Source organism: Coptis chinensis, chromosome 5, assembly GCF_015680905.1.
Source record: "Coptis chinensis isolate HL-2020 chromosome 5, ASM1568090v1, whole genome shotgun sequence".
Lineage (NCBI taxonomy): Eukaryota > Viridiplantae > Streptophyta > Magnoliopsida > Ranunculales > Ranunculaceae > Coptis > Coptis chinensis.
This window is the reverse complement of record NC_141460.1, coordinates 65,705,699-65,733,372: the sequence shown is the minus strand read 5'-3', so window position 1 is coordinate 65,733,372 and position 27,674 is coordinate 65,705,699. Positions and strand designations below refer to the sequence as shown.

Here is a 27,674-nt window from a genome sequence, read left to right as displayed (position 1 = left end):
CTGACTTGGTCATGCTGTGAAATTGGGGATGGAAGTCTAATAATAAAAGAACTAGGGACGGAAATTTAATTAGCAAACTTGCTGGGGACAGAAGTCTAAAAAACTGTGAATTTAACTTGGATGTCGAGCCTGGCAAGAAGGCTTCTAATTTCTAGAGAGTCCAGAATTGTGTCTATCTTGATTCCCAAGTAAATTTTCATTTCTTTGAGGATAGAATTAGCAACATGCCACCATGAGTTTAAACAATGCTTAAACCTCCTTCTATTTCTCTCTCTCCATATATGTCCTATAGTGACACAAACATACACTTTGTAAATTTTAGCATGCGTAGTTTTTTTCCTGCATATGTTAATGATATCACACCATTCTCCATTCGAAGCTTTCACTGCTCTCTATAGACCAAGTTCATACTTCACAATTGACCAAACACTTTTGGAGAAAGGACAATCAAAAAATAGATGTTTGGAGTTTTCCCTTGCAGAGTCACAGAAGCAACATGAGGATGTTGCAAGAACTTTTTTATGCATGAGCCTATCTTGCGTAGATAGACTCCCAGAGAAGAGCTGCCATCCATTAAAGGAGTATTTTGGTAGAACTAGTTTTCCCCAAACCATAGAACACCAATTAGGCTTGTTGCGCTTTCATGAATTGTTGTTTGTGATATAGTTAATGATACATTTTATGAATAATCCGCTCTCAGTTAATTTTGTCATGGAAACAGTGGAAATTCAGTTCGCTCCCCAGCCTTGAGAATCTGCATTTTTGTTTCTACATGTTCTCTAATAATTATAAATTCCACTAAATACATAAACTTCAATTTAACAACTATAACAGTTCATCTTTCTTAGATCAAGGACAGAAATAATGAAGCCACGAACAATGTTTGGAACAATGTTTTAATCTCTAGTGAACATCTTCCTAATAACCTTTTAATTTTACATATTCACCATACCATATGTCCATATGATATTATGATATGACTAGACCTTTTTTTTGCTAAAGAAAAAATTTAGACAATTTCTCGATTTTATCATCCTTGCGCAGGGAACATGCGAATCTTCTCTGTATCGTTCCAATTTTAACAGATGTCCCCGGGATTATGATATGAGTAGACTAGTATATCAAGCTTGATCTATTGTTATTTGGTTGTTATCATGCAGAAGTGAGTCAAGTGACCATTGTTGCCAGGCCAAAGCAGACCGAGCCGGATTTTTATTAAACTTTAAAAGTTTAAGTTCTATATCCAAATAACCAGTTCAGATTCAGTCAGTCTTTGACCTTGCCGCCCATAGGATAGATTTTGTATGCAAAATGGTAGACTAAGGGCTGTACATAAATTCCTTCTTTTGTAATCCAAAGCCACTCAGTAAAAATGCATAGTAATAGAGCAATATTTCAATTTCACATTCCTCGATTTGATTTGCCAAAGTGTGGAATAAATTATTAGTGCTTAGTTAAGAAACTCTATCTTCCGATCCTATCATCATTAATGTGTGTAACGACTATTTTTTAATTTTTCAGTTTCAATTTAATTTTTCATGTTGTCCTGCGATTCTAAGAATATCCATTTTTGAATACGTTTAGGGATGAGGCATTAGGACCATACAATGAATGAAAGAAAAAAATGAACATTTTATTAAAGAGTTCATTTTTCCTCATTCTACAAGTCATAGCACAATGATTGTTGAGTTCAGTATACTGTATACATGTTGGAGAAAGAGTTAAATAAAACTACAATTCAATAGCTCCAACTTAATCGACTCCATGGCTTCAGCCTACTTGCTGGGCAAGGGAGATCCGTTGAGAAATGTTTGAAACAATGTTAGTCCTTGAGACGGGCTTGTAAATGGTACTTCATGTGCTGCACCTCTAACCGTCGCATATGTTAGATAGGTAACGTTCTTTCCATCTTTAATCCCACTGAATGATTGCGCCCAACCTCCAATCTGCATGCGCAAATGCCATTTAGAAGTACTGAAGTATCTCTGAGAAAATTTCGAGTTATAATTATTCCAAGCCCACTACCAAAAGGGTTATGTACCTGCTGTTGGTCGTACCAAGGACCGTATTTTGTAAATGGGAAGAGCTTTAAATCTCGAGCAATCATATTGGCTATGGTCCTCGTTTGAGTGAGTGGAATCTTTGTATCTTGATCTCCACTGCAATGTTAACAAGTACATCATTATGTGGGAGCAAATATAAATCCAAAGCTTTGCTTTTGTTAGTCTGGATTGGGGGGCATGTATAATGTTATGAACTTGAATCCCATTTTTTCTTTTCTTTTCTTTGCCAAGTACTTCTCTAAAATGAAATCGTATTAGTTTTTTACCCTTTACATATAAGATTGAATACATTTAAAAAGAGGGTACTAATCACATACCTGAAAAGCATGAGGGGGATACCGGCTATTATAATATCTGACATTACTGGTATGATGTTCATATCAAGGTTATCCATCTGATAAGAAAGAGGCCTGCAACATTTGTACATCTTGTTGATTCAACACATATACATTCCGTAGAAAGCACCATAACTATTTGTGTCTATGAATGCAGAGTGTATATGTGAGTTCGTCGAAATGTGTGTGTGCATGAGGAAGACAGAGATAGACACTGACCCTCCTCGACAAAAGCCCCACTTGTATGGAAGAATGGTTGTATTGGCATGAAGTGCTTTTTGAACTTCAGGTCTATTCAGATATGTGAATATCCTATCTGTAAGACATGGATCACCACTAGTTTTTGTCTGGGAAAGCTGTCCACAATCAAACAGTCCAATTATTATTCAAAACAAAAACTATAGTCAATCTTAAATGTTTAAGACATGGTACAAAATCTAAGATACAACGGAAATTGATTCCAGCCTGAATCATACCTTAGCATCTAAGCTCGCATGTATTCCCAAGCTTTTGAACTGTACGGCGTTGGTTGATGATAGGCATAGAGGGAGAAGTATGTCACTAGAATCAATATTGCCAACTTCAGCGGAAACTCTAGTATATACTTCCGTGCAAGCAGAGGACAAATTTCCATGGACTCGTTGCTTCCAGAATGTTGAATCGTTACAAATTGTCTTCTCCAAAGCTAGTGTTTCATCTGATAGTGCTCCATGAGACCATAAATAATCACCCGAGGTTATGCTAATGTCCAAGTCTAAAAGTGGATTACCAATCTACATAGAGAACCAGCACACAAAATGATTGAAAGAATAAGAAAAATGAAGGCAATGGTACAAGAACTTGGATGAGATAAGAGTAAGGGCAAGAGGATTACAGCAATGGCCTTCAGCTTGATGGGTGCTATGTTGGGCATTTTATTATACTCTACAATTAGTGCAGCAAGTTGAGGAACATAGTGACCTGCAATTACATTGCATATTAAACAAACACAGATTTGTCATCTATTAATCTGTATATACACAAAAGAAGCAACTATATTGGTTGTTCATTACCTGCATAGCTCTCCCCTGTTAAATACAACTCAGAATCTTTGTATTGTGGAAATTCTTCCAACCAGCTGATTATGAACCTCAAATTGTCCGCAGCTACAGAAAAAATAGCAAATCATTGGCCATATCTACATAGCAATATTTGGGAAAAGAAAATTTAGTTCCAAAAAATACAAGGCTGCTACCAGTTTCAGTGTCATTCCATCTGAAGTAGTCTGAGCTTGTATTTGAATACGAAAACCCAACACCAATTGGAGACTCGACGTATAAGACGTTAGATGCTGTACAAAGTTTCAGAACTTTAGGTCCAAGATAATCATGTGTACGTTTAAAAGAATTAGTTAACCAAAGTTGAACTATTACCCAAGTTCCAGGAATATTTGTTCTTGATCAAGATTCCATTTTCGCCAGGCTGAAATGGACCGTGTTCCATGAATGCGCCAAAACCAAGAGAAGAGCAACCAGGACCTAGCAGTTGAAGTCCATATTAATAAACATAAACTTCAAACAAATGTATATACATACTCTTCTAACAAATGTACTAAAACTCCTCCCACCCCTTCCCTTCCATACACACACACACAAACAAAATGAAAATGTAATAGTTGAAGTCAACCTCCATTAAGCCACAAGGTGAGGGGACGAGTGAGAGGATCGACTGAATCAGCTTCAGCGAAATAGTAAAACAAAGCTCGGCCATGCTGAGCATCAGTTACTGTATACCCAGAGTACTGCTTGAATGAAACATTGCTTGGTTGGTCTGGGAGTGCTGTTATAAGTTCACCATAAGATTTTGTAAAGAGTAAGAAAAAGAATAAGGATAAGGCTTTCAAGAACCCCAAAGCCATTTTCTGTGTGAGTAAATTAAAGAGTGGTGAATAAGCATTGTAAAGTTTGATGGGTATAAGAAAAGGGTTTGTAGCATTGTTTGGCATCGATGTTTTTAATAATGTATAGATCTGATTGCAGTGAACATTGAAACAGACGTTTGATGGATTTTATTATCGATAGAAACTAAGTTAGAAATACAGGACCCTTCTGTTTGTAGCTATACTATCAATGTCCATTCTCCATAGTCGTTTGCCTAATTACTTGCTACTTAGCTATAACATATATGTCCATAGTCGTTTCTTTGAGGTACAAGGAACCAATAAACCAAAAGATTGATGGTCCTTCGATATAAGCGGCGGTAGAGGTCAATTCTTTAGGTGTACCATATTGACTATAGAATGACTATGACTGACATTATCTTGGACTCTAGATATTTAAGGTGCAGAAGTGGAGGACCATCCCCATACAACGTCTGAGGACAAACAGAAGAGAGAATTCCAGGAATAAAAAAGTACTTTACTTACTCTAGCATTTTGATGATTGGAGACCAATTTACTGCTGGGTAAGAAAGTATAACCAAGTTTAAATGAAAACCAAAGAGTTGGGACGAACAAACCTAGCCAATCAGCTGTAAAAAATAAGGCAATACTACCACACTTGAGTATATGAACTTGTTAAAATATTTCACTTTTACCCCCATATATTTTTTTTTAGCGCAAATCTCTTTAAATATGTATGGAAATTTCATTTTACCTATCCGGCCTATTTCAGGCACCTGATTGCGGATGTGTCTTATTTTACGCCTCTACATGTTTTTGTCTTCATCCGTGTAGCATGATGATAAGACATGTATCACCTGCCACATCACATGTGTCAGATAAATAGAATGGGCCGGATAAGTAAAATGGAATTTCATTACAAGTTTAAAATAGTTTCCACTCTAAAAAACGGTAAAGTGGAATATTTTAACAAGTTCATAGACTTAAGTGGTAGAATTGCCAAATAATTTGGATGGGCAAAGGCAGCACATCGACTGTGACTATTTGTCAGAATACATACACTGATTGCTAGCTAGAAGTCATATTCTTGACGTCTTGTTAATAAATCAGAGAAGGGAATGGAAATACTACGACGATATAGATAAGGACTAATTGACGGAGACGAGTGCAACAGCCACTAAAATGACTTCTTATAAATTAAGACAACTACAGCTGATTTTACACGTACATTAATGGTGGAAAACAAATTATAACATCTCGCTTAATATTAAGCTATGAGCCTATGAGTCTATGACCCACTGAAAGATCAATCTATTCAAAGTCCGAATTGATTACTAAAATGAAATAGATTGAAGACTTCCAAGCAAATCAGGTTTACGAAGCAATAGTTACTTGGCCTTGCATGCAAATCATGCTTCAAACAGTATTATTCAAATGTTGTACTGCAAGTCCTTCGTACTGAACCAAGGAATTTATTGGCCGGATGCCCAGGAGGAAAGGTGCAAAGAATAGATACCATATTTGTTAAATGTGGCCGCACAAAGAATCTGTAGTGTGCTTTGCAATGTGTACTCATCTGAAAAACATCAAAATTCAAAAAGCACTTCACGTTTTGCGTTTCTCTTTCTATTCTGTCTGTACAAACACTTGAAAAAGAAGTGATTAAGTGACACCCCCCTCCTCCCCCAACCCATATTTTTTGTCCTCCTCCTCAACAAAGAGAGGACGTCACTGCTGCAGTTTCATACAGCATTGTTACAATGTTGAAGTAGGATGAAAACAATGAAGCTACAATCATTTCACTATTTTCGGGCCTCTGTACATTGCTCCGACTACATTGAAATCATCGGGCTTTTCCTTCTCTTCAAGCCATGCATAACTTTCTCTTTCATTTTCTGCTACAGCTCCTGCATCATCTGTAAATTTGGCAATAGTAAAATATCATTCAAACATCCACGATTCGTGAAAATATTTGTCAAGTATGCCAAGGATGGGGACCCTAACATACGGTACACTGTTGGGCGTGCAAATAGTAGCACGTGAGAAGTCATCCAAAAACTCCAGGCCAACAAAATCTTATATCACGGAATCTAGATTGGCTACTTACACCCTCCATGTGACAAACTTGAGGACAAATTTCTTTATCTCCAGTAATAAGGCACATGCACCTTGAGATCATCCCAATGGCTCAGTCAAATTGGCATTTTGAGTAAGGTCAACTCAAATGTACTCCCAATGGTTCACTCAAATTTTCTAAACGCTGCATTGCATAGGTACGCATACGAGTGTCGGGTTATGGATATTCGGACACAACGAATTCTAAAATATCAGATTTGCAGACACGCCTGATATTTTAATTTGTTTTTATTTTTTTATTTAAAAAATTATTTCATAAGGCCCATCGGACTTTTAAAACAATTATTATTAATTTAAAATTTTCATTCTTCAATAAAACACCCATTCCAGAAACACCCAGTTCACATTGTTTGTTTCAAGACTATATCATGTAATACAGTCACCCATTTTGTAAGTAGTCTTACGCCAGCATACATAACATTAGGGTCTTCTTCTCTAAACCCTAGATCTGGTTCTGCACAGACGACATTAGAAGAATTTAAGAGACAGGAGACCAAAAAGAAAAAAAAAATTTGCATAAGGAAAAGGAGATTCTGCGCAAGCCCATTCTCTCTTTCTTTCTTTATATTCTTTCTCTTTTAGTGTTTGGACGCGATTGAACACAAAAGGTCACATTTTTCTATGAAGTTGAGAATCTTGCCACTTGAAAGGAAAATTTAAAAGCTATTTCAAACAACAAATTCTCTCAAACTTGAGACTCATTATAAGTTTTGAGTACTACCTACTTTTAAGCGCCATGTGGCAACTGTTTAGGTGCGGCTCAAGGCCCAAAATATCGATATCGATGAATATATCGGTGTACCCAAAAACCGATATATATCGGATATATTGGATATATCCATTTTTTTTGTGACCAGTCCAAACTATTTAAAATATCGGAAATATATCGAAAATATATTGGAAATATCGGATTTATATTAAAAAATGGTCAAAAAGTCAAACGATATATATCGTAAATATCATATATATCGGCAATATAAAGTTTTATATCGGAAATTCCGATATATATCAGAAAAAAAAATAGTTCTATATTCGGTGGATATAAATCAGAAATATCGATGTCGGTGTACCAAAATACCGATATATATCGGATATATCGGCTATATTTTGGTCCATGGTGCGGCTATACTTTAACTGTGCAGCAAGAAAATGTTCTTTGAGTCAACTAAGTAGGACCCTAGAATCATTAAAATTTGACACATTCATGATGCGGCTAAAGTTAAGCAGCACTGTAAATATAACCTCCACACCACACTCAAGAATGATTACACAAACTCAAAAAAAATGTTTTGCAGTTGGGAGCATATGTGGTCAAAATGGATACCAGACTCAAAAATTGCAAATGGCACTCTTTACAGCCTACATGGCAAACTGAGTTTAAAATTCGAAAACAAGAAAGAAGAAACCTAACAGAGTGGGAGTAAGATACACACTCCCATTTTGAGGTCCACATAATTACATAAATGCATTATGAAAGAACACAACTCTTGATGGATGTTTCTGTTGAGAGCCGATCCTCCAAGAAAGTCTTATAACAAGTGGAAACTCTTATACATTATTCTTTCATGTTTCTGGACAATCAGAAAATACCACGTCGTACAACAATTCAGTTCCACTGAATCAACAAGTTTGAGACATTCAGAAAATACAATGTCCCACTACAACTCGGGTCCACCATCTAAACGAGTAATTCAACTACTGCTCAAGTGCTTAGTACGAGGTAAACAATTTTGACAATGATTTCTAGTTCTTTCTAACTCATACGTAAAACATGAACCTAAAGATATTAAGAACGTTTGCTTAAGTAATCAATCAAACAATTCATGCAACTAGGCTACTAGATATCCAATCACGATGATTTCTTCTGAATAAGGAGAAGGTGCAGGACGGAGAAAAGGAATACCAACTAGTACATGTATGTATCCACATGTCTACGGCAAGAGGATCTTCACCTACTGTATCAAATAAAGTCAAAGGCATGAAGAAGTAACAACATACCTGAGAAGCTGGAATATGGGAAGTCTAGGTAGTATGTACAATGGCGTCCTTCAGGATCAGAATAAGGTGGTCCCAAAACATCTAGCACCGCACACGATGTCACCGCCGTGAAACAATGCATGTTGCCTCCATCAGCTGGGTAAAGAATCGAAGTGCTGCATGGTGCAGTAAGGACGGAATCAACCTTAACCTTCGCCAGCTGGACTCCAGGAGGCTTGACTGAAATAATTGGTAAAAACAAGCTGTTATTAAAGTTTAAATGAGAGATGGGTCAAACAAAGATGGCAAGCCTGAGTACTTTAACAGACAACTGCAACTACGGAAAGGTTCTGTGTTAGATATTCTGTTTATTTCCTACCGTTTTAGACACACAAGAAACTTTATTGGGATTTATGCATCAGATGTTTCGGATCAGCATATCTGATACTATTTAGAATTTACAAATGTTAGACCCCACCAGTAAATTGTGACTGAATTTATTTTAAAATATAGACTTTTACCAAAAGAATAAAATCGTGAATCTGGAAGGAGAAGACTTACAATATGAGGAGTTAAGATTTTCACTAGCATTTTGGGGAAGATTAGCCCAATCGTATGATTTTATGTGCATAGACCCAAAGAGAAGCTTACTGAAAACAGTCATTCCTGGATGATTGTGAAGAGGTATGACACCATTTGGTGGCAGGCAGAAGATCCCTATCTGTAAATATGCAAGAGATTTGTGAGAGAGAAAAAAAACAGAAAAAAACAGAAAACTGAAAACTGAAAACTGAAAAAAGAAGTTTAGGGTATATACACCCTAAACTCTATACACTCTCTCACACACCATTAATGATAAGCACCGAGAGAAGCTCACATACCGAGAATTTATTGCATTCATACAGATGTAAGTATGTTATAGGAGGAGATCCTTCAGTCTCAATCGTCCGGAAATATGGCATGTCCTGAGTCAGGCCAACATCTGCTGGTTTCATGCCATCTACACAGTAAACATCATGCTTGTAAGCTTGAAGGCAAGAAAGAATATAGACAAACTACTTACAAAAAATCACACAGTAGAAAACAAAGAAGCTACTCAGAAAAGTTCATGTAGTATCATGCAATAGCATTACTGTTGCATCAGCACCTGTATGTTTATTAAGCTAACCCTTGGGCAAAGGAAAGAAAATTAAAATCAACACTGTTAACAATAAACTTGACTCCGCCCACAAGCCGCTCAGCCGACTCACAAACAAGGTGGTCATAAGAGTTTTGGAGTGACATAAGAAGTAATAGGTCTTTAAAGCAATTTTCTGTTCGCGTCCCAACCATTTATATTGCATTTGGTAACATTTAGTCGATGTTCCAAAAAGACTTACCAAGAGAACTGGCTACATATCCTTCAAGGTCTCTTCAAATATTTTTCATTGATTTAGCACTCAAGAACATTATATTTTATAGTCACTCCTCTCTAGAATACCTATCCCATTTACTACACGATGTTTGTAAGTATCAATATCATTTTATTTAATGATTTTATTACTTGACTGGTAAACTATCAATTTATATTAGAAAAATGTGGAATGTGCAAGGTAAGATGAGCTGTCCTACTAAAACAGAAAATACACAAGATAAGCCACCATTGACATATCACTCCTCCCAGATTATATACTCCCCGGCAAATGCAAAAACCCCAAATGGTATCTCCTTGAATTCCTTCCATCGCCTACATCAAAGGGGAAATAGTCCTTTAATATCAAGAATCATCTGAGGAATGGTATGATCCCTCGCCTCAAACATGTCTCCGATTAAGCTCCAACCAAATGCCTTAAAGTTGTGGAGGGAATAATGGTCCACGTCTTCCTCTTAGTCTGAGTAGGTGACCATGGAATGGACCACATCAACAAGACATCACACACTGCCTTTAGGACACACCCAATGTATATCAGCCGAATGGACGATGTAACTCCAAACGGCATAAGAGAAGGAACAAGGAAAAAGAATCTGAGCAACTGCCTCCCCATATAAAGTAAGAATTAGATTTGATACGGATATAAGCTTTCTTAGATTGCCTGAGAAATATTCAAACGAAATAATACCAACAATAATTATCTAAATCAGAGATACAAGTGTATAACCAGTCACAGTTTGATCTTTGATTGATCATATCAAGTCTCATCTAACAATATCAGTTCCAGAACATATAATACATCAGAATCATTCTGTGCTAGACTTCCAACATCTTGAAAACAAGGGATGGTATCAGGGTGTTAAGGACATACAGTGGAACACTTTCGGACCATGAGAGATAGAAGTAGGACTCAGAGTCACAGCCTTCATCGTTTGTGATAGCATTCTTCCTCCCTTCACTTCCTGGCACCTGAACCTGAAGTTTGTGTTTCTTTTTCCTTTCCTCTCTTTTTCCTTTCCATCTTTGCCTCCTTTCACACACTAGAGCTGCCCCAAAGTGTTTTTACATGTAAACACACTTATCCTTGTGTACCACGTGTCGACGCCTGATTTTTGTTTTAAAAGGAGGTACTCACGGTGCTTAAGAACTAGTGATTACCACATCCATAATTCACAAATCAACCCAAGATCTCAAAGCACTCTCCAACGGAGTTAGGTTCAGAGCACTGGAATTCATGACTCTCTATTGCCATTTCTCTTTAATCGCAAATCACCTTGAAGTTCACCAAATGTCATTGAAAGCATCACAGTCATTATATGAATTATACATGTAAGCAGAAAGAGTAAGTTGAATAACTTTCTTCATCTTATATTTAAATTATGACCCATTGTCTACATCTATGTTTTATGTTTTGTACACAAGCATTCAATAATACAGACTTTTCCTATTATGGTATCTGAGCCAACTTGCGGCTTAGGAATTTTGTTCTAGGAGTTCGCCTAATAAAAGAATTGTAATTACAATCAAACCACTAGCTTTTTGTTTCTATTATAAACCTCTTTTTTCTTAACTTAACTGTGGTAACCACCTTTGCCACCAGCTTTCTTGACCCCTTCTCTCTCTTTCTCTGTATCGCCACCTCTCATCAGTCAAAAACCAAGTACCAAACCATCACTCACTGGTGACTACAAGGACCAGTAAACTATATCTAATACATTGCTAATATGGAAAAAATCAGTACATTGATGCCTCTTCTGGCCTAAACTACACACAAGCAAAAAAATATATAAAAGAGTAAGTATAATTTTAAAAAAGGAATGAAATTAAGGAATTAAAATAAAAACATAAGAGGAAATAAGTAAATAAATAAAGATTTGCAGTCTCTTTACCTACAATTATCTTGCTACGACATATAACGTTTCCACTGTGGCCCTATCTACATTCACCATTGCATGACAAATGATTGGCTGTATTCACCAGAGTTTCTAAATAAGGGGAGGGGGAGGGACCGTGGACAAAGAGGAAATAAGCATTGGAAAGGATCAGAGAGAGAGAGAGTTGTACATATCACGTCAGAAACACTTACTTAACAAACAGAATTGGTCTTGCCTAATCTGCTCATGTCCCCTATATCATGATATCCCTCTTACAGCCTATCCCTTTGAGTGGGACTTGCAAGTATTTTGTCAAGAACACCTGTCTATCTAACAGGAATTGCCGTGCACTCTTGCCTAATCTGGTTACGTCCTCCATATCATGAGAACCCTTTTAGTCTTTTAAAGCCCTATCCCTTTGAGTTGAGCTGTTGCCATCACAAGCTTCATTCTGCTCTTCACTTCTCACTAGTAGGGATGTGTCCCAATAAACCTCGTTTTATGTAATTCAGTATAGCTAATTACGATCGAAAGTAGCACTAAACTAGAAGAAGACTAGGGTTCTTATTGGTACTTTATGTTCACAAAACCTATAAAGTCAAAGTTCGGTAAAGCTCCGACATTACATAGTAAATGAATCTACGGAAATGATCATCAACAATCGATTAAAAGAAACAAAAGGAAAAACCTAGCTTCTATATCAAATTAACAAAAATATATATCTCAATAGCATGTTCTCAGGGAGTTTATTCCATGAAACTTCATACAGGTCTGTCGCGTGATAAATGTCTCCATATATAACTGTAGGTATAGCCGTTAATCCATGATTGGCCAGGTAGAGGTACCCGTGGCAGCCAAGAAGTTACTGCTAATGTATCCATTAGAGTGCGCAACGAAACAGTTTATCATGTTTTGTGGTTGATCAAGTGACCTATGGGGAGAAAAAGAATTCACATTTAAAAACCTTACATTCCTAAGAAGACAATATAATAAACGGGATAGTCTAATCACAGTGGATTAAGTTGCAGTTGCTTGGTTATGGTAACTTTTTAACTTAATTCTGAGAAACTAAATCATCTGTGACACTCAAACTTTACTAGGTTTGATAGCTGACAATATACGTTACATTGCATGCAGGCACATTTATCAAAAATCCAACACACAGAAGAAGTAGAAATCCAACCTAAAGTATCAACTATCAAGTAGGATCCACTAACACACTAATTTAAAATAATTAATAAGTAGACAGTGTGAAGAGAACACACATGGGGCATTTGGTACCAGAAAAATCGTCATAAACGATCCTTGCAATGAACAAAACTTCAATTCCAAGTAAATAAAAATCACATACATACCTAGAACAAGTCTTAAACGTTCCACATCAGCATTAGGTGGGACAGTACCAGCTTCACAATTAGCAAAAAAACATCTCTACAAGTCCTAAAAAGCTTCTGAACAACAGTGGGCATCGTAGAAGAATTACTACGTTTCCTATTCTTCTTTTTCACTTGTTGCTTATTATCAAAATTGTTGTTGTCCAACCTCATCAGCTTTAAAATGTTTAAAAGATTGTAAATTTAGAAATCATCTATTTTTTCGTTTGGGGTGTGTTGGAAGTGTTCAACTGTTGTTGGGTGTTAAAAGAGGACACGTTTGTTTCTTTGTTTGGTTGGTTTACGAGAAGAATGGAAAACCAGGGGCGCTCTGGTTACATTCCAGTGGGCTGACCAAAATAGGCGGATTTGTATTTCAAACTTTTGTTACTTTGACTTTCTTTGATGACGTGCCAATTTCTTTTGGTCAGTCTGCCGTTTTCTTATTTACTAATATCATTATTATTATGGCTAAATCTATGGTGTGTTCCTATGGTATGCTATCAAATCTGGGCCACTCATACCAAAGGGTGCGTATGTATTGCATGGCAAAAGTACTGATCCAAAGGCCCACATTACCTGCTTCTTTTGGTCAGTCTGCCGTTTTCTTATTGACTAATATTATTATTATTATTCCTTGTTTAATATTTTTTCAACCAACTACTGTAAAACTAATTTTCACAGCTCAAACGTATGTTTCTTCTCATATCTCACGTCCTCCTATCTTTTACTCAATTTAGCAGCCAGTTGTGTTTTTTTTATTTTTATTTTGGTTCCTTTCAGAGAAGGCAGGGTTGTTTTGCCAACACATCTGAATTACTTCCCAATACCACTGGGAGGGACATGTATTGATGCTGACAAAAGAGTTTTAATTTAGTTAATTTTTTCTTGAACCGACGTAGTGAAAATAACAAAATTATTTTTTTTAATAACAAAAATATATATATATATATATCGAAAATAACAAATACATACAAAGATTTAAAAATATATATATTGCCACATCTATATTTTTCTCTCGGATCGGAGTTGTGTTGACAAGGTGTTATATTTTATGGGTCCCCATTTGCTGGACTCCAATTTGTGTTAAGGCACTCCCAAGTTGTTGGAAGGGTTGGTGGGTGCGCCCATTGTGTTGGGCACAACTTGGACTCGTACACCCCCCAACCAAATATCCAAAAAACCGAACAACCGGATCCTTCAAACCCACGATCTCGATCATCTCGATCAAGCTCGATCTCTTCAAACCCACGATCAAGTTTCTCTCAAGCTCGATCTCTTACACAATCAAGCTCGATCTCTTACACAATCAAACCGGACAACCGGATCCTTCAAACCCACGATCAAGTTTCTCTCCACGATCTCACCAAAATCAAGTTTCTCTCACCAAAATCAAACCCACGATCTCGATCTTTTTTTGGTATTATCAATACTCATTTCATTTGCTTTTTCAATTACTAATTTCATTTGCTTCTAACATTAGTTTTTTTTTATTTTTTATTTCTTATAATAAGGTTTTCTGGATTACGGGCGCCAGTCGTGGAATCGGTAAGCCACTCAATTACCACTTTCATTAGAGAAATTAAAATGTTGTTTGCATAGCCATGTTCATTATTTGATTATTTAAGAGACCATAAGAATGGTGTGTGTATGTTGACATTATAATGTTACGTATTCGTATTTGACATGGCTGCTTTCTAGTTTATACATGTAACAAGTAGTATATTTACCTAGGCGCATAGCTTTGGTGACATTATTATCATAGTATATGATAATATCAGGTGCAATATGAAGAATCATTTTCATGCATTCACTACTTTTTGGCTTTCATACTCACCTATGTTTTAGACTTTTTAGGTGTTGATCACAAAATAAAAGGTTTCTCGAACAACTTTTTTATTTGGAAAAGTCAATTGAAGGTGTTCCTCAGTATTTCAGTTGGGTTTCTTTGAGGTTTCCAAAGAAAAGAGATCGAAAGTGGTGATCTTAGTTAATCGTGTCGGTCCGTTCATGCTTTTGATATATGTTGCTAAAGGTCGCTGAACTCATGCACCATGTTTTTATCTTTGTGCATTGTTCGAGTGCTTGTTTTCTGCGTGAATAGTTTCACCTATTCAGAGAATTTTTGTGGTGGATTATTCAATTCTAAGTCATTTACCACCAATCCGTCACAAATTCACAACCCTTAAGGAACTAGTGTGCTGGAGGATCTCATAGTTCCCACATGGGGAATCTTATTCCTCTTCTATGTAAAGTATGAAAATGTGATCCATGGTCCATTTGTCATGTACTGTCTGGACTCTGGACTTTATGAGTGGTAAAAATGAGTGTACGCTTAAAAGTCACCGTGAGACATTTAGTCAGGAGGCACTTTATATCAGGTATTTTTGCTGTACATGTTTATGTAGGACCCAGATAAAGAAATATGTCATGCCTAGTAGCCAACTAGCCGTAATGGATGGTACCAACTTAGGATATTGATTAACCTTCCAGTTCAATATTCTTTCTTCTTGTTCTTCCCGTGATTGTTTTTCAGTTTACTCTCAAGTCTCAACTATAATCAATTGGTTTAGGTTTTGTGACTTTTTGTCGATAAATATTTGGTGAGCCCAACCAGATCTTACGCACCACATGAGTAGAAATGGTGTTTGGTCATCTTGTATTGGTTTTACCAGGCTAATCCGCACTTACACTCATTTTGGCGCTGAATTGTTCTCAAAAAGCTAGGCTTGCATGTATGGACAGTTATTTTCTAAACAAAATCTCCTTATTCTAGAATAGTGCTCTTTATCATTGCAAATCATCCCTAGAAAACCCTGAATGAGTAAGGTAAGGCCGAAGTCTAAGACCCGTGAGCACCTCAAGAATGGTCACTATTTTCAAAGGCTCAAACTCAGATCCAATGCCTACCTCCTACTCTCCTAGCGGTGGTTTCGAAAGTGACTCGCTTTCGGTTTCAAATTTTTGCTCCCTTTGAGAGAACTTGTCTAATCACCTTCTACGATTGAAAGTTTGAAACAACGTTGGAGTCTTCTTGATTAAACTTTATGTTGGATGGGTATTACATATTCATGATGGTCAACAATCATGAACACTTCTTTAAACGGAAAATTTGAGGATGTTATGGTATAGATAAAGTTAACTATAAAAATTAAAAAAATCATCGACCTTATTATAAGATAAAAACTATGCTAAGAAGAGCTATGCTTCTTGGAGGAACTTTTAGTTGTAGGTTATAACTTAATATCGGTGAGGTTCTTAGAGTGTTTTACTACCTTGCTTGATTGAACCACCGATCGGATGATTGTTGAGTACGCTTATATGTCTTTATTCGTGGACCATTTGGTCGAAACCGGAAAAAAAAAAGTAGCGATTTAGATTTTAGAGCATATTATCCAGAGTTGAAAATGTAGACTATGGGGTTAGCGGCTCTCACCTTCCTACTATTAGAAAACTGAGATTTAATTCTATTGTAACTTAATGGGAAGTTGTTGTACAATAACTTCTAGTTTGTGGTAGGTTTGTTACACTATGCTGACTTCCTAAACGGAGAAGAAGTTGTGCATTTGCTTGTTAGTATTAGAAGTTGTGAATTTGCTTGTTAATAAACAATTTGAATTAGTTGATTGTCTTATTTTTAACTCCTATTTATTTTGTAGCAATGCCTCGAACAAAGAATGTGAATGTGAAGAATGTAGCAAAAAGTGTTTTCACGGGTGCTAAGAAGTTGTTAGGTGGGGAGTAGTAGTTCGGTCGTGAGGAGCCCGAGAAAAAGAGAAAGTGGCAACAACTACCTCGGCATCAACTCAGAGGGATCGGAAAGCCGGATGATCCCAGTAATGTAGTAAGTGGTGTAAAGTTAGAAAATCAAAAGAGAAGAAAGCAAACAATTCAGAGTGATGTAGATGTAGATTTAGATTTAGATTTAGATGAAGATGAAGATGTAGATGTAGATGTAGATGTAGATGTAGATGATGTAAATATGGATCATGGGAAGAGTGTAGCTGTAGGTGATGATGAAGAAGATGATAGTGAAGAAGATGATGAAAGAGGGTGTTGATGACGCGGAGGATGAGGAGGACGAGGAGGATGAGGAGGAGGAGGATGATGATGACGATGAAGTCCTCGCACTGCACATCCTCCGAATATTGTGAGAAAGTCCAACAATGACTTGGAGTTCCGAGAGGTGTTTATGGAGGTGGCCCTCGTGGTGTCACATCCGTTATATGACTATCTGTGCACGTGGCTCGCGATATTTGGGAGGGGCAGGTAATATTATTATATATTGTCTATTAGTATTTAAATTTTGTATTACTGAAACCTTGTGCATACATTAATACTAAGTTTTTGTTGTTTTAGGGCGGAGCGAGGGGTGTTGAAGTGTCATGGGCACCTGAACAAGTTGGTACAATGGGATATCGTCGGAGTGTTCGACCGCTCTAATTTTCATGTGGAGCTTCAAAGGACCGGCTTATGTGCTCGGGTCTTAGGTGTATATAGGCATCGGGATCCCGTGGTTGGTCTCTGCGTTTGTGGAGAGGTGGCATCCGTGAGACCAACACGCTTCATATGCCGGGGTGAGATGACAATCACGCTGGACGATGTTTCCCAACTCTTAGAGTTCCGATCGAGGCAAAAGCGTTGTGGGGACACCGATTTGACCACGAACGCATAAAAAGACTCCTCCACCAAGGTCTTGGCATACCCATGGACAAGATAGATCACGGAGATGAAATCCAATAAGTTCACTTCCAAAGTTAGGATGGATTTCTTGATGAAGCAGATTTCTTTGGGAAGGTGATGATGAAGATTTACGGGATGAAAATGGGGTTGTTGTGAAGAAGGCGCCAACCCAAAAAGAGTTGCGGGTTTGCTTTGTGAGAGCTTATTTGTTGTTTTTTTTGGATGTACCGCCTTCACCGACATCGCCCGAACTCTGCAGCCTCCCGCTTTGTTATCCGAGATCGCTTATGAAATTTGCCGAGATCGAGACTACGCTGGCGTGGGGGCCCATACCGGCTTACTTGTATTGTGGTCTTAGGATCGCCACAAGTGCCAAGGTGAAGCGGTGTTTCGTGGCTATTTCACTCTCCTACAGTATTAGTTTTTGTTTTTTCTTTTCAATGTCAATTTTATCTATCTATTACAATATTAACTGGGTGTCTATATTAATCTAGGCATGGATTTATGAGTACTTCCCTGTTGTGCCATTCCCAAACGATGACTATCACTGAGCATGTCGCAGACTCATAAATACTCGCCATTTCGGGTCTTTTTATGCTAGCACAACAATTTGCATTGAAGCATACCCGATGATTGATAATATGACTTGTACCGATGTAAGCATTTTTGTATATAAATAGTTTTATTTATTAATTGATATTATTAGTATGTGGTTAATGATTAATTTCCTCGATCATATGCTATTTGATAGGTTGAATGGTATCCCTATGTCAAGTCCGAGCTATAATGGCCGGTGGATGAAATAGCATTTTTCGAGGGATTTATATGCTTTCTTGATAATGTCGAAAGCGGTAAATGTTTCAAGGGTTGTCGCGTCGGTTAATCATATGCAGTTTGTACCTTCGTGATCCCCCAAGACCAAAGACCTCCTAACATGAACTACTTCGACGGGCCTGGGTACGATGTGAAATTTAATGTTGTGTCTTCCTATTGGAGTAAATGGCAGAATCACTTGATACAACTTGAACATCGAGGACCCATTCCGTCTTATCCATGGGAGTATGTTAGTAGATACATGAGTTGGTACGAAAACAATAGCCATATTCAAATGATAAACCCTGATCATCTTAATCTCTACTCCCTACAGAGTCTTCCATATCATAATCTGGTGAGTTAATACTTTACAACGTTAGTTTTTTTTGTTTTTTTTTTTTTTTTGTTTTGGTATTTTATAAATATAAATGTATATACCAATGTAGTTTTTCGTTTTAATTTTGACAAAGACCGTCGTTGATGAAATTTCTCGCTTGCTCAATCAAGGCCTGCGAATTGGGTGGGATCATGATTCCAGACGATGCACGGAACGAAATTCATGGAGGCATACAATTTGACCCAAAGCAAGTTCATTGGGGACGATATCGTTAAGAGCATTGGATTTAGCAATGTTGAATTTGGTTAGTTTAGGGTTTACTTGGTTGAGCATTGGCGCCTTGTTGGAAGTCTTGTTGAGTCCGGGGAAATGTGTTATAGAGCTTGAGAGATTGAGTGTCTTTCTTGAGTCCGAAATGTGTTATAGAGCTTCAAAACTGAGTCTAGGGTTTACCGTGGTTGTTATCAATGATTGACTAACCATTTTCTGAAGTTTTAATTCTGTTATTGTTATGTTTACTTATGCTTTTGTAACAAAGATGCTTATAGAGAAAAATCAAGTGATAACATTTTATTGTTGCTGAAACTCAGAGATTTTTGTGGGATATGTGGAATACTTGTTTAATCTAAGTTTTGTAACTTAGAACTGCAGTACTATTTCTAATAAGATTTTGTTCATTAAATGCTTCTTGTACTCACATTCTATGGATTTTTTTCATATTCGACTTCGCAGGTTTTGTTAGTCCGTTTACAGAGATTACCAGATATGACATTTCTTGTGTTGAGTCCTCCGTCTTTGTTATTGTCAAATTTTTGGAATATCTTCTTCACTTTCTCCACTCTCATTTCTCTTATGTCATGTATAAAACATTGATCAATTGCCAAAACACAAAACATCTATTTTTTTGCCAAAACACGAAACAACACGCAACATTTACACTTGGAAAAAAAAATGATTTGTTATTTTTGCCTCTTGGACGGTGGCCACACTGCCTCAAGAAGCAAAAAAAAAAGCAAGTCATTTTTTTTCCAAGTTTTAGTTTCAACGACATGGCCACACCGCTTGAGACTAAGTCCAAACGGTGTGGCCACACCGTCCAAATGCCAAAAACAGCAAGTCATATTTTTCCAAGTTTTAGTTTCAAAACGACATGGCCACACCATTTGAGACTAAGTCCAAACGGTGTGGCCACACCATCCAAATGCCAAAAAATAGAGAAATCTTTTGCCAAGTTCAAATCTCAAACGACATGGCCACACCGTTTGGACTTAGTCTCAAACGGTGTGTCCATGTCGCTTCAGATTAATTACAACGACATGGCCACACCGCTTTTGAGACTAAGTCCAAACGGTGTGGCCACACCGCTCAAATGCCAAAAACAGCAAGTCATATTTTTTCCAAGTGTTAGTCTCAAACGACATGGCCACACCGTTTGAGACTAAGTCCAAACGGTGTGGCCACACCGTTCAAGTGCCAAAAAAACAGAAAATTTTTTTTTCCAAAAGTCATTTTTTCCAAAATCAAACAAACATATATACATCCATACAATTAATTCGACAAAAAAATACCATCAAATTTAAGAAAATTGTATCAAAAACCAAATTACAATTCCAACCACATGAACATTAATTACATAGACTTATTCCTAGTCAACATCTATTATTGGTATTTCGGCCCCATCATTAGTGTGCTCGTCTTCCAATACTAAATTGGGAATGTTCAATGCCGTAAATTGTGTTTGTCTTGCTTGTAATGCAGTATCCCAACTATCTGCAATTAAGTGTCGAGCTATACACCATCTTCGCATCGGTTTTGGAACCGGACAATCATCAACAAGTTCAACATGGACAAAATGACATCCCTGTACGTAAGCGGTACCCAACACTTTTTTTACTCTCTCAGGATTTGCTTGGGTTCTGATATATGCTTGGAGACCACTTAGAGTTTTTAACTCTCTAAATTGGTGAAAAAGCACTCAAAGTACCTTACTCACGATCTTCGTTGAGTAGAGTTAGAATAAGGATTCGAACTACCTAAAGTATAGAACAACTACAAATTGGATGTTACAATAAGGGAACTAAGGAGTAAGGTTATAATACTAGGTTTCTTCCTAACAAACATTAAAGCAAAACATTTAAGTTTGAAATCATGCACTTAAACAAAATACAAATTACTAAAAAGAAAGGTGGAGAGTTAATCCTCCTCATGTGAAACTATCATTAGTTGTTTATTTGAAAAAGGTTTTGATTCTTCCTAGACTCATAGACAAGTCCCTAATGGAAAAATAGAATTGATCCCTAGCATGCATGGCTCACTTAAGAGCTCATACATGCTAGCAAGTGAAACCAAACAATGACTTATCTCTAAGCTCATTGTTTGATTCCTAACTAGACACTACACCAACTATCATTTTGGGATAGGATGTAGTGTTAGTTGTTCATCCTAAAACCTACCAAACTCACAACCAATGTTTTTCCCTCACATGAGTTGGATTAACTCCCAAAGGGAAGTTAGCTCATGATCCTTGGGACAAGGACTTATGAACTAATAAAAACTCAAAAGAGAAAGAGAGAGAGAGAGAGATAGAGAGAGAAGAAAATCCACAACCAAACTCACTTCTATTATTTCTTAGAAGAACAAGTGTTCCTCCATTAAAACTATTACAAGCTTTTCAATCATAAAACTAAAAACTTAACTTCTCCTTTTCACTAAGGAACTAAAATAATGTCATGTGAGGAAAATAAGTCAAGGGAGTAAATGGAGTGTCCCCACATTTGTCTAATTTCTTCTCCATTTGAGAGAAATCTCATTTCCTCCCACGTGAATTATCAAACCACATTGATTCATTTTTATCTACCACATTAAAACAAAGTGACACCTTGCCTTTTTTTCACTATTAACACCTAATCTAATTTATTACATGCAAGGTGTCAACTTTGCACCAATAATTTGTTATCTTTGTCTTGACATGCTCCATGATTGATGACTCATCCAATCTTGTGGCCCCATAGTGGTCCATGTGCAGTCCAATGTGATCCGTATTTTTTGCGCTTTTACAACTTCCTCCTTTACTATGCGTAGAGTTCATCGCCTGATTGTCCGAGCAGCTCTCTTTGTCGATTCGAGTCCCCGGTTCGAGCGGTAGGAGCTTTGGAAGTTTGATGCTTCTACGCGGATTTGGAAGAATTCATATATACTGCCCTCGTGGCTTTATTGCAGTTTAACTAATATTTCCATGTTTATCGCAAATACCTCGCAAAAAGTATGAAAACATATTTATTTCATGATTATTAAACACATAATGAACCAAATTTATATGTCTCAATGGGGTTTCATAATACACTTTGGGTGCTTATCACACTACCCCAAACAAAGACTTTGCTTGTCCTCAAGCAAAGAAGAGACACTAAAATAGATAAGTGGCCAAAAATGTGTAGTCCTAAACTAATTCTCGTTTCAGAGCGATTGCATTGACCATATGCAACAAGGCCTTAAACCACTAGGAATTCCCTAGTGGGACGAAGTTATAGCCTCGCGAGAGTTTTCCGAAAAGATACTCACAAACTTTATTTATACTACAACGACTTCGGATGTAAACTTGTTTCCTAAATTAATCTCGATATCCATACATCTCCTTAGCAGGGAACGAGGATTTATTTCTTTGAAACTCAAGTTAATATGTATTCAATAATTAAAACATCTACATATGATTATTCATGCAGTGAACTTTTCATTGAAATATACTAGCAGGGTTGTTTCTGGATCCTTGGAGAGCATACCTAAATGGGTTCTCACAGGTATGTGTTGAAACACATATTCACTCAAAATTTTCCCACTCGTGTTTTGTTAACTCCAAGGTGGCAAGTGGGCACACGCTTTCCTTACATCTCAATGACAAATGAGGAGCCGATGTCGATCAATCACGTCTACTACTTATTATCACACCACCCTACTCCTAATTGAGCTAGAGGTCTTTATTAGGTATTGTGGGGCTTAGGTGATAGTGTACAAGAAAATGGAAATGGATAATCAAAATTTACGAGTATGAGAGAATAGGGTCTTCATATATTTATACTAGAGAGATCCTTTTTTCCTTTCCTTCTTCTAACTGAGTTTTTCCAACCTTGTTCTTAAGCCTCTGGATACTAAGGATTTTTTTTTTTTTATAAGGCTTAAGAACATGATTATATTTTCCTTTTCTCAAGCAAGTAACCTAACTTTATATTTGGGACAAGTCTTTCTTTTATTCTTTCCACATTTCATCCCTATTTCTCATACTCATCACTTAGGTAGGTTCTTTTATTTGGTTTAATAAATGGGTAAGGAATTTTTGGTAAAATGAAAGGTTTGATGAACGGTTCAAAGGAGGACTAGCGTAAAATTTGTAAATGTAAGAATTTTTTAGCTATGTCGATCCAAAGAAGGCCTAAATTCTCTTTAGGGTTCTGTGGTGATCAAGTAAGTAGATCTGCATTTCCTCTAATCGAAAAAAAACTCCTCCGCGGTCATCACACACAAATCACTCATATCAAGGCTTTTGGTTAGATTCTCACAGGATTTATAGTTTAAGTAACTAACCATTGTTTCCGTAAACTTCATCGCTATGTACAATCAATGATACTCAATTACATGAATATTCATGAAAAGATGTATAAACTATTGCATAATGATATCTAAAGTTTCTTACAAACAAATCCTAATTCGGATACTAATGTGAGATTTCTAGACAATTTTCATCATTGAAAAGGAAACAAGACTTTGTCACTAAGTACAATTATTAATATGAAAATAAAAACTATATATAGGCTACAAGATGCCTAATTTTTGCTTCAGTTTAAAGCACCCCCCAAACGTAATGATGCTTAGTCCTCGGAGGATCAATAATTAAAGAGAGAAAGTACCGAGAACCGTGGAGCAAAATTAGGGCTAGATTGCTTCCGGAACAGAGAGGTTGGAGATCATAATATATTATTCAGAAAGAACAAGAAAATGTTCAATAGCACACTAAACATAAAGACACGATATCATAAAACCACATACCTAAACATGAAAAACAATAGCACACCAAAACAGAAGGTTTAGCTAGATATATGTACAAAGGGCAAACTCAAGTTTACCATCCAAATAGATCGTGAAGGTCTCAAGGCCCTTTTAAGGAAATGCATTTCCTTAGCATCGCTACCAATAGATAATAGTCCGCCAAATTTCTGCCCATTCTTTGTCTCCGGATTCTCTCAAATTGGTCTTCATCTTTTCGGCCCTTTGGGTAACATCGAACATGCCTCGTATCGAAATGGACGCCCATTGATGAAAACCTTAATGAGCTTAATGATTCTCGCTTTGTCAAGCACATGGAATCCACCTTGACCCAGTCATGAAAAGTAGCTGCAAACTGTGGGAAATGTGTCTTCATGATTCGGCAAGCGGTGACTGGTAAAAGTATATACTTATCCTGAAAAGTGCGAGCTCGTTTCAGGCTGGAGACAACACAACCTAAAATGTTAAATAATGCATGACCCCTAGAAGCTAGTGCACCAATATAACGCAGCGTTCTTGGTCAAGTAGAAAAATGCCAATCTCCCATAATGTTTAAGAGTACAAATAACATGGCAGTCCCCATGTTCATGGTCATGCTTGCTAATGGAATGGTGATGTTGCGCCATGGCACATGGCCATCTCCTTCTCGTTTGATCTCAAGACCATCACCATAAGAGTCGCGAAACGCTTGCCACTGAAAGGAACGGTAAGAATTATGAAAGATGTAATCGCCAAGATGCAGCGGAAAGTTCGTGATATGGAAGGTCCAAAGTTAGAGCAAGTTGTTGTTCGAGAAAAGATACGAGGTGTGTCACCAACTTCGGATTGTGAATCCGGCCTGTAGAAACCATGCGATGGTTGAATGCCGGTGTGTCATCCATATTAGCATAAAAGTATGCAGCCAAACTTGGAGAATATGTTTGGTCGCTTGAAGAATTAGGGAAGACCACCCAATGTTTGTGATGTAATCATGGAAGAGATGGCCATAGGCATTGAATCCATCATAGACTAAAAGGATTGCTCGAATGATTTTGGGAAGGACCATGGATGATGAAGATGCCGTGTTTGATGAAGATGCCATAGTGGATGAAGTAATAAACTAGGTAACGAACCGGATGGAAAAATGAGTATGTAAGAAAATAGACCCTCCTCAGAGCACATGTTAAAATTATATTAGTCACAATGGAAATGATGACAATCCTACTAAGCATTTCATACAAAATAAAACAAAAAGATAAGATAAAAATACATAGTACGCATCTAAAAAACGTAATAACATATATGATTATATACTTATTGTCTTAGTAATATCATGGATTCGATATTGATCTAGAGATGCATATTTTGCACCGCATCGCTTTAGGTCATCTATTTGTTGGGTCGAGCTGCATCCGAATGTCCCCTGGCGGGCAGAGAGTACAGTTTGATTTTCCATTAGAGAGCATGATTTTGCAAGAATTGAGAATGATTTTCCAAGATCTCCTCCTGTTTCAACATCATGCGTGCTTGACGATCTTGGAAATCCCAAGAGTTGTGATGATGATATTCCCGACGAAATGTAGTTCCCTCAAACCCCGATGAAGAAGTTTAATGCCTTCCATGGGATTAATAATATTCAAAGATGGCATTTTCATCAAATAAATTGTCGAATTTGAGCTTGAGGTGTTCCGCTTCATCTATCGAGTATCGTGGGTCCAAAACCAATGGAGTAATCTGTTTGAAGTACCTTTATATATATGCTCTTTGAAGGGGTGTCTCGAGATATAATTGATAACCCCAACGAATCATAATCTGCGAACCAAAGTGGGTAGAACTGCCGACCGCCTTGTTTTCTTGGTGATTACGTGCGCTGAGGTGTTGGATCGGATAAAAGTCATCTCTTTTGAGTTTGCAAAATCCAAAGTAGTAGCGCAATTGAGAGGCTTTGTGACTTCAGATTGGTGTGATGTACCTACCACATTATGTCCCTAACGGAGTACAACACGCTGATTCTGCTTTCAAAGAGCGCTGAAGAACCATGTGATGTGTATGTTCGACGCCATGAGATACTGAGAGCTCGCAAAGAAAGTTTTTTAACCGAATCGAATGATGACTCTTGAACAAGGGACTCTTGGGTTTTTAGTGGGATTTGAAGTATGTCGGAGATCATTTCCTTATTCAATTCCAATCGTTGTCCATAGGCATTGAAGTAGAATTTTCCATCTTCATAACCGCTAAATTGGTAGAACATCAAAACCAATTCTCGGAATAACTAGTCAGTCAATGATATAGAAGAGGGCCCATCCTCGACGATGATTTCAGTGTCAAAATAAGGAGAAAACCGCCTTCTTCGAAAGTTTTAGGTAGTCTTTTCTCTCAAGTTATTTTTCTTGGTTGAGCCATTCTTTGAGGGAAGGATAGTGAAAATTGTATGAAATAAGAATGGCTTAAAAAAGAAGAGATTTATAGGCAATCTATGAGGCTATACCAATCAGAGTCCAAGTGTATTTAATGATCCATGTGATTATGAAAAAGATCATAGGGGATCCACAAGAAGTCTTTGTCATGTCGATATCCAAATACAATTAATGAGATGGTTTAATGTTTAGAAAATAATGGAGGAAAGTTTCACAGGGTAGTTAGACTTACACGTAATTTCAGAATGATGATCATAACTCAAGAATAGAATATGGATAGAATAATCGAAATCAGTGCATGTGTGACAAGTGTTATGTGTACCTTGTAGGCGCTGATTTTCTCTAAACACTATGTGTATCCATTAATTATTTCCGTGAGTTCTTACGATGGCCTTTCTTTGTTATGGTTTGTTTATTTATTTACTTATTATCATTTTTTATTTTTTTATTTTTTTTTTTTTATTTTTTTATTTTTATTTATTTTTATTTTATTTATTTTTATTATTTTATTTTTATTGTTATATATATATATATATATATATATATTTATTAGAGAGGAAAAGACAACTAATATACACAACTAATTAATAATGAACTTCCCATTTAATACGAACCCGCATAAAATGTGTGAGAATTATTTAACACACCATACTAATATACAAAATGAAAAACAGAAAAAGGGAGGGTTACATAGATCTAGATGTTCTCGATCAAGTTATGCATGAGTGACAAGAGAATAATGATAAACACCAAGTATCAATTAATGTGATAGCCCATTCTCGCTTGCTTCCTTTTCCCATCGCTTCTAGTTTATTCATTATTGTCAAGAAATTGAAAATTTGTGAAGAAGAAGTTTTGAAGATTGAGAGAAGGGAAATGAGTGAAAGAGGAAAGGAGAGTTGTATTTATAACTTGGTTTCTCGACCGCTGGGCATGTGACCGCTTGATCACCATTGGTTCCGACCATTGGGCTTTGAGAGTAGGCCCAATGAATCAAGGAGCAAACTCATATTTTTGAAAGTACTATATTCGCATAACATAAATAATTTCTCATTTAAACCCGTCTGAGATACAAAATTATGAGAAATCAACCGATATATAATAATTTAGCACTAAAAATAAAAATGCAATGCATTAGGGAAATAAATGACATAGTCATTTTTAAACCAAAGAAAATAAACATCTATCGAATCCTCCCGTTAGCAAAAGATGAACCCGGTTTCTACGCCTTCGCCACGATTTAACTTCAGCCGAAATGACCAAGGAATGTGGCATATAGATCAGAAGAACCGATCTTGAATTGCTTCGCCGATTAGCCATCATCATTCTCCTCGAATTGGCCTTGGCGATTTCTCATTTT

The 27,674-nt window shown here is 36.9% G+C and overlaps 2 protein-coding genes and 1 pseudogene across 2 annotated transcripts; all 3 read right to left on the bottom strand.

Annotated features, from left to right (window-relative positions):
• Window positions 1-1,003: 1,003 nt before the first annotated feature.
• On the bottom strand, window positions 1,004-1,098 carry LOC147498396 (U6 spliceosomal RNA; annotated as a pseudogene).
• A 514-nt stretch (window positions 1,099-1,612) lies between these two features.
• On the bottom strand, window positions 1,613-4,618 carry LOC147498395 (serine carboxypeptidase-like 46). The gene is made up of 10 exons (XM_086560388.1): window positions 4,064-4,618; window positions 3,811-3,915; window positions 3,633-3,728; window positions 3,451-3,543; window positions 3,273-3,358; window positions 2,875-3,171; window positions 2,618-2,754; window positions 2,381-2,473; window positions 2,042-2,159; window positions 1,613-1,946 (listed from the first exon to the last, which is right to left on the bottom strand). The coding sequence occupies exons 1-10, from the start codon at window positions 4,380-4,382 to the stop codon at window positions 1,776-1,778; spliced, it is 1,515 nt and encodes a 504-aa protein (XP_086416514.1). The 5' UTR covers window positions 4,383-4,618; the 3' UTR covers window positions 1,613-1,775.
• Window positions 4,619-5,849: 1,231 nt separating this feature from the next.
• Window positions 5,850-13,353, bottom strand: LOC147498394 (plant cysteine oxidase 2-like). Its single transcript, XM_086560387.1, is given in 6 exon segments — window positions 5,850-6,193; window positions 8,412-8,630; window positions 8,952-9,111; window positions 9,272-9,390; window positions 13,031-13,097; window positions 13,100-13,353. Coding segments are annotated over 6 exon segments (810 nt in total). The 5' UTR covers window positions 13,223-13,353; the 3' UTR covers window positions 5,850-6,071.
• Window positions 13,354-27,674: the final 14,321 nt, after the last annotated feature.

What these genes read in the sequence shown, in the direction of transcription:
- LOC147498395 (XM_086560388.1), bottom strand. Translation starts at nt 4,382, where the DNA reads ATGCCAAACAATGCTACAAACCCTTTTCTTATACCCATCAAACTTTAC. An exon ending in TGGGGCTTTTGTCGAGGAGG is followed by an intron (nt 2,474 to 2,617) that starts GTCAGTGTCTAT and finishes CAAATGTTGCAG; the next exon opens with GCCTCTTTCTTATCAGATGG. An exon ending in CTTGGTACGACCAACAGCAG is followed by an intron (nt 1,947 to 2,041) that starts GTACATAACCCT and finishes TTGCGCATGCAG; the next exon opens with ATTGGAGGTTGGGCGCAATC.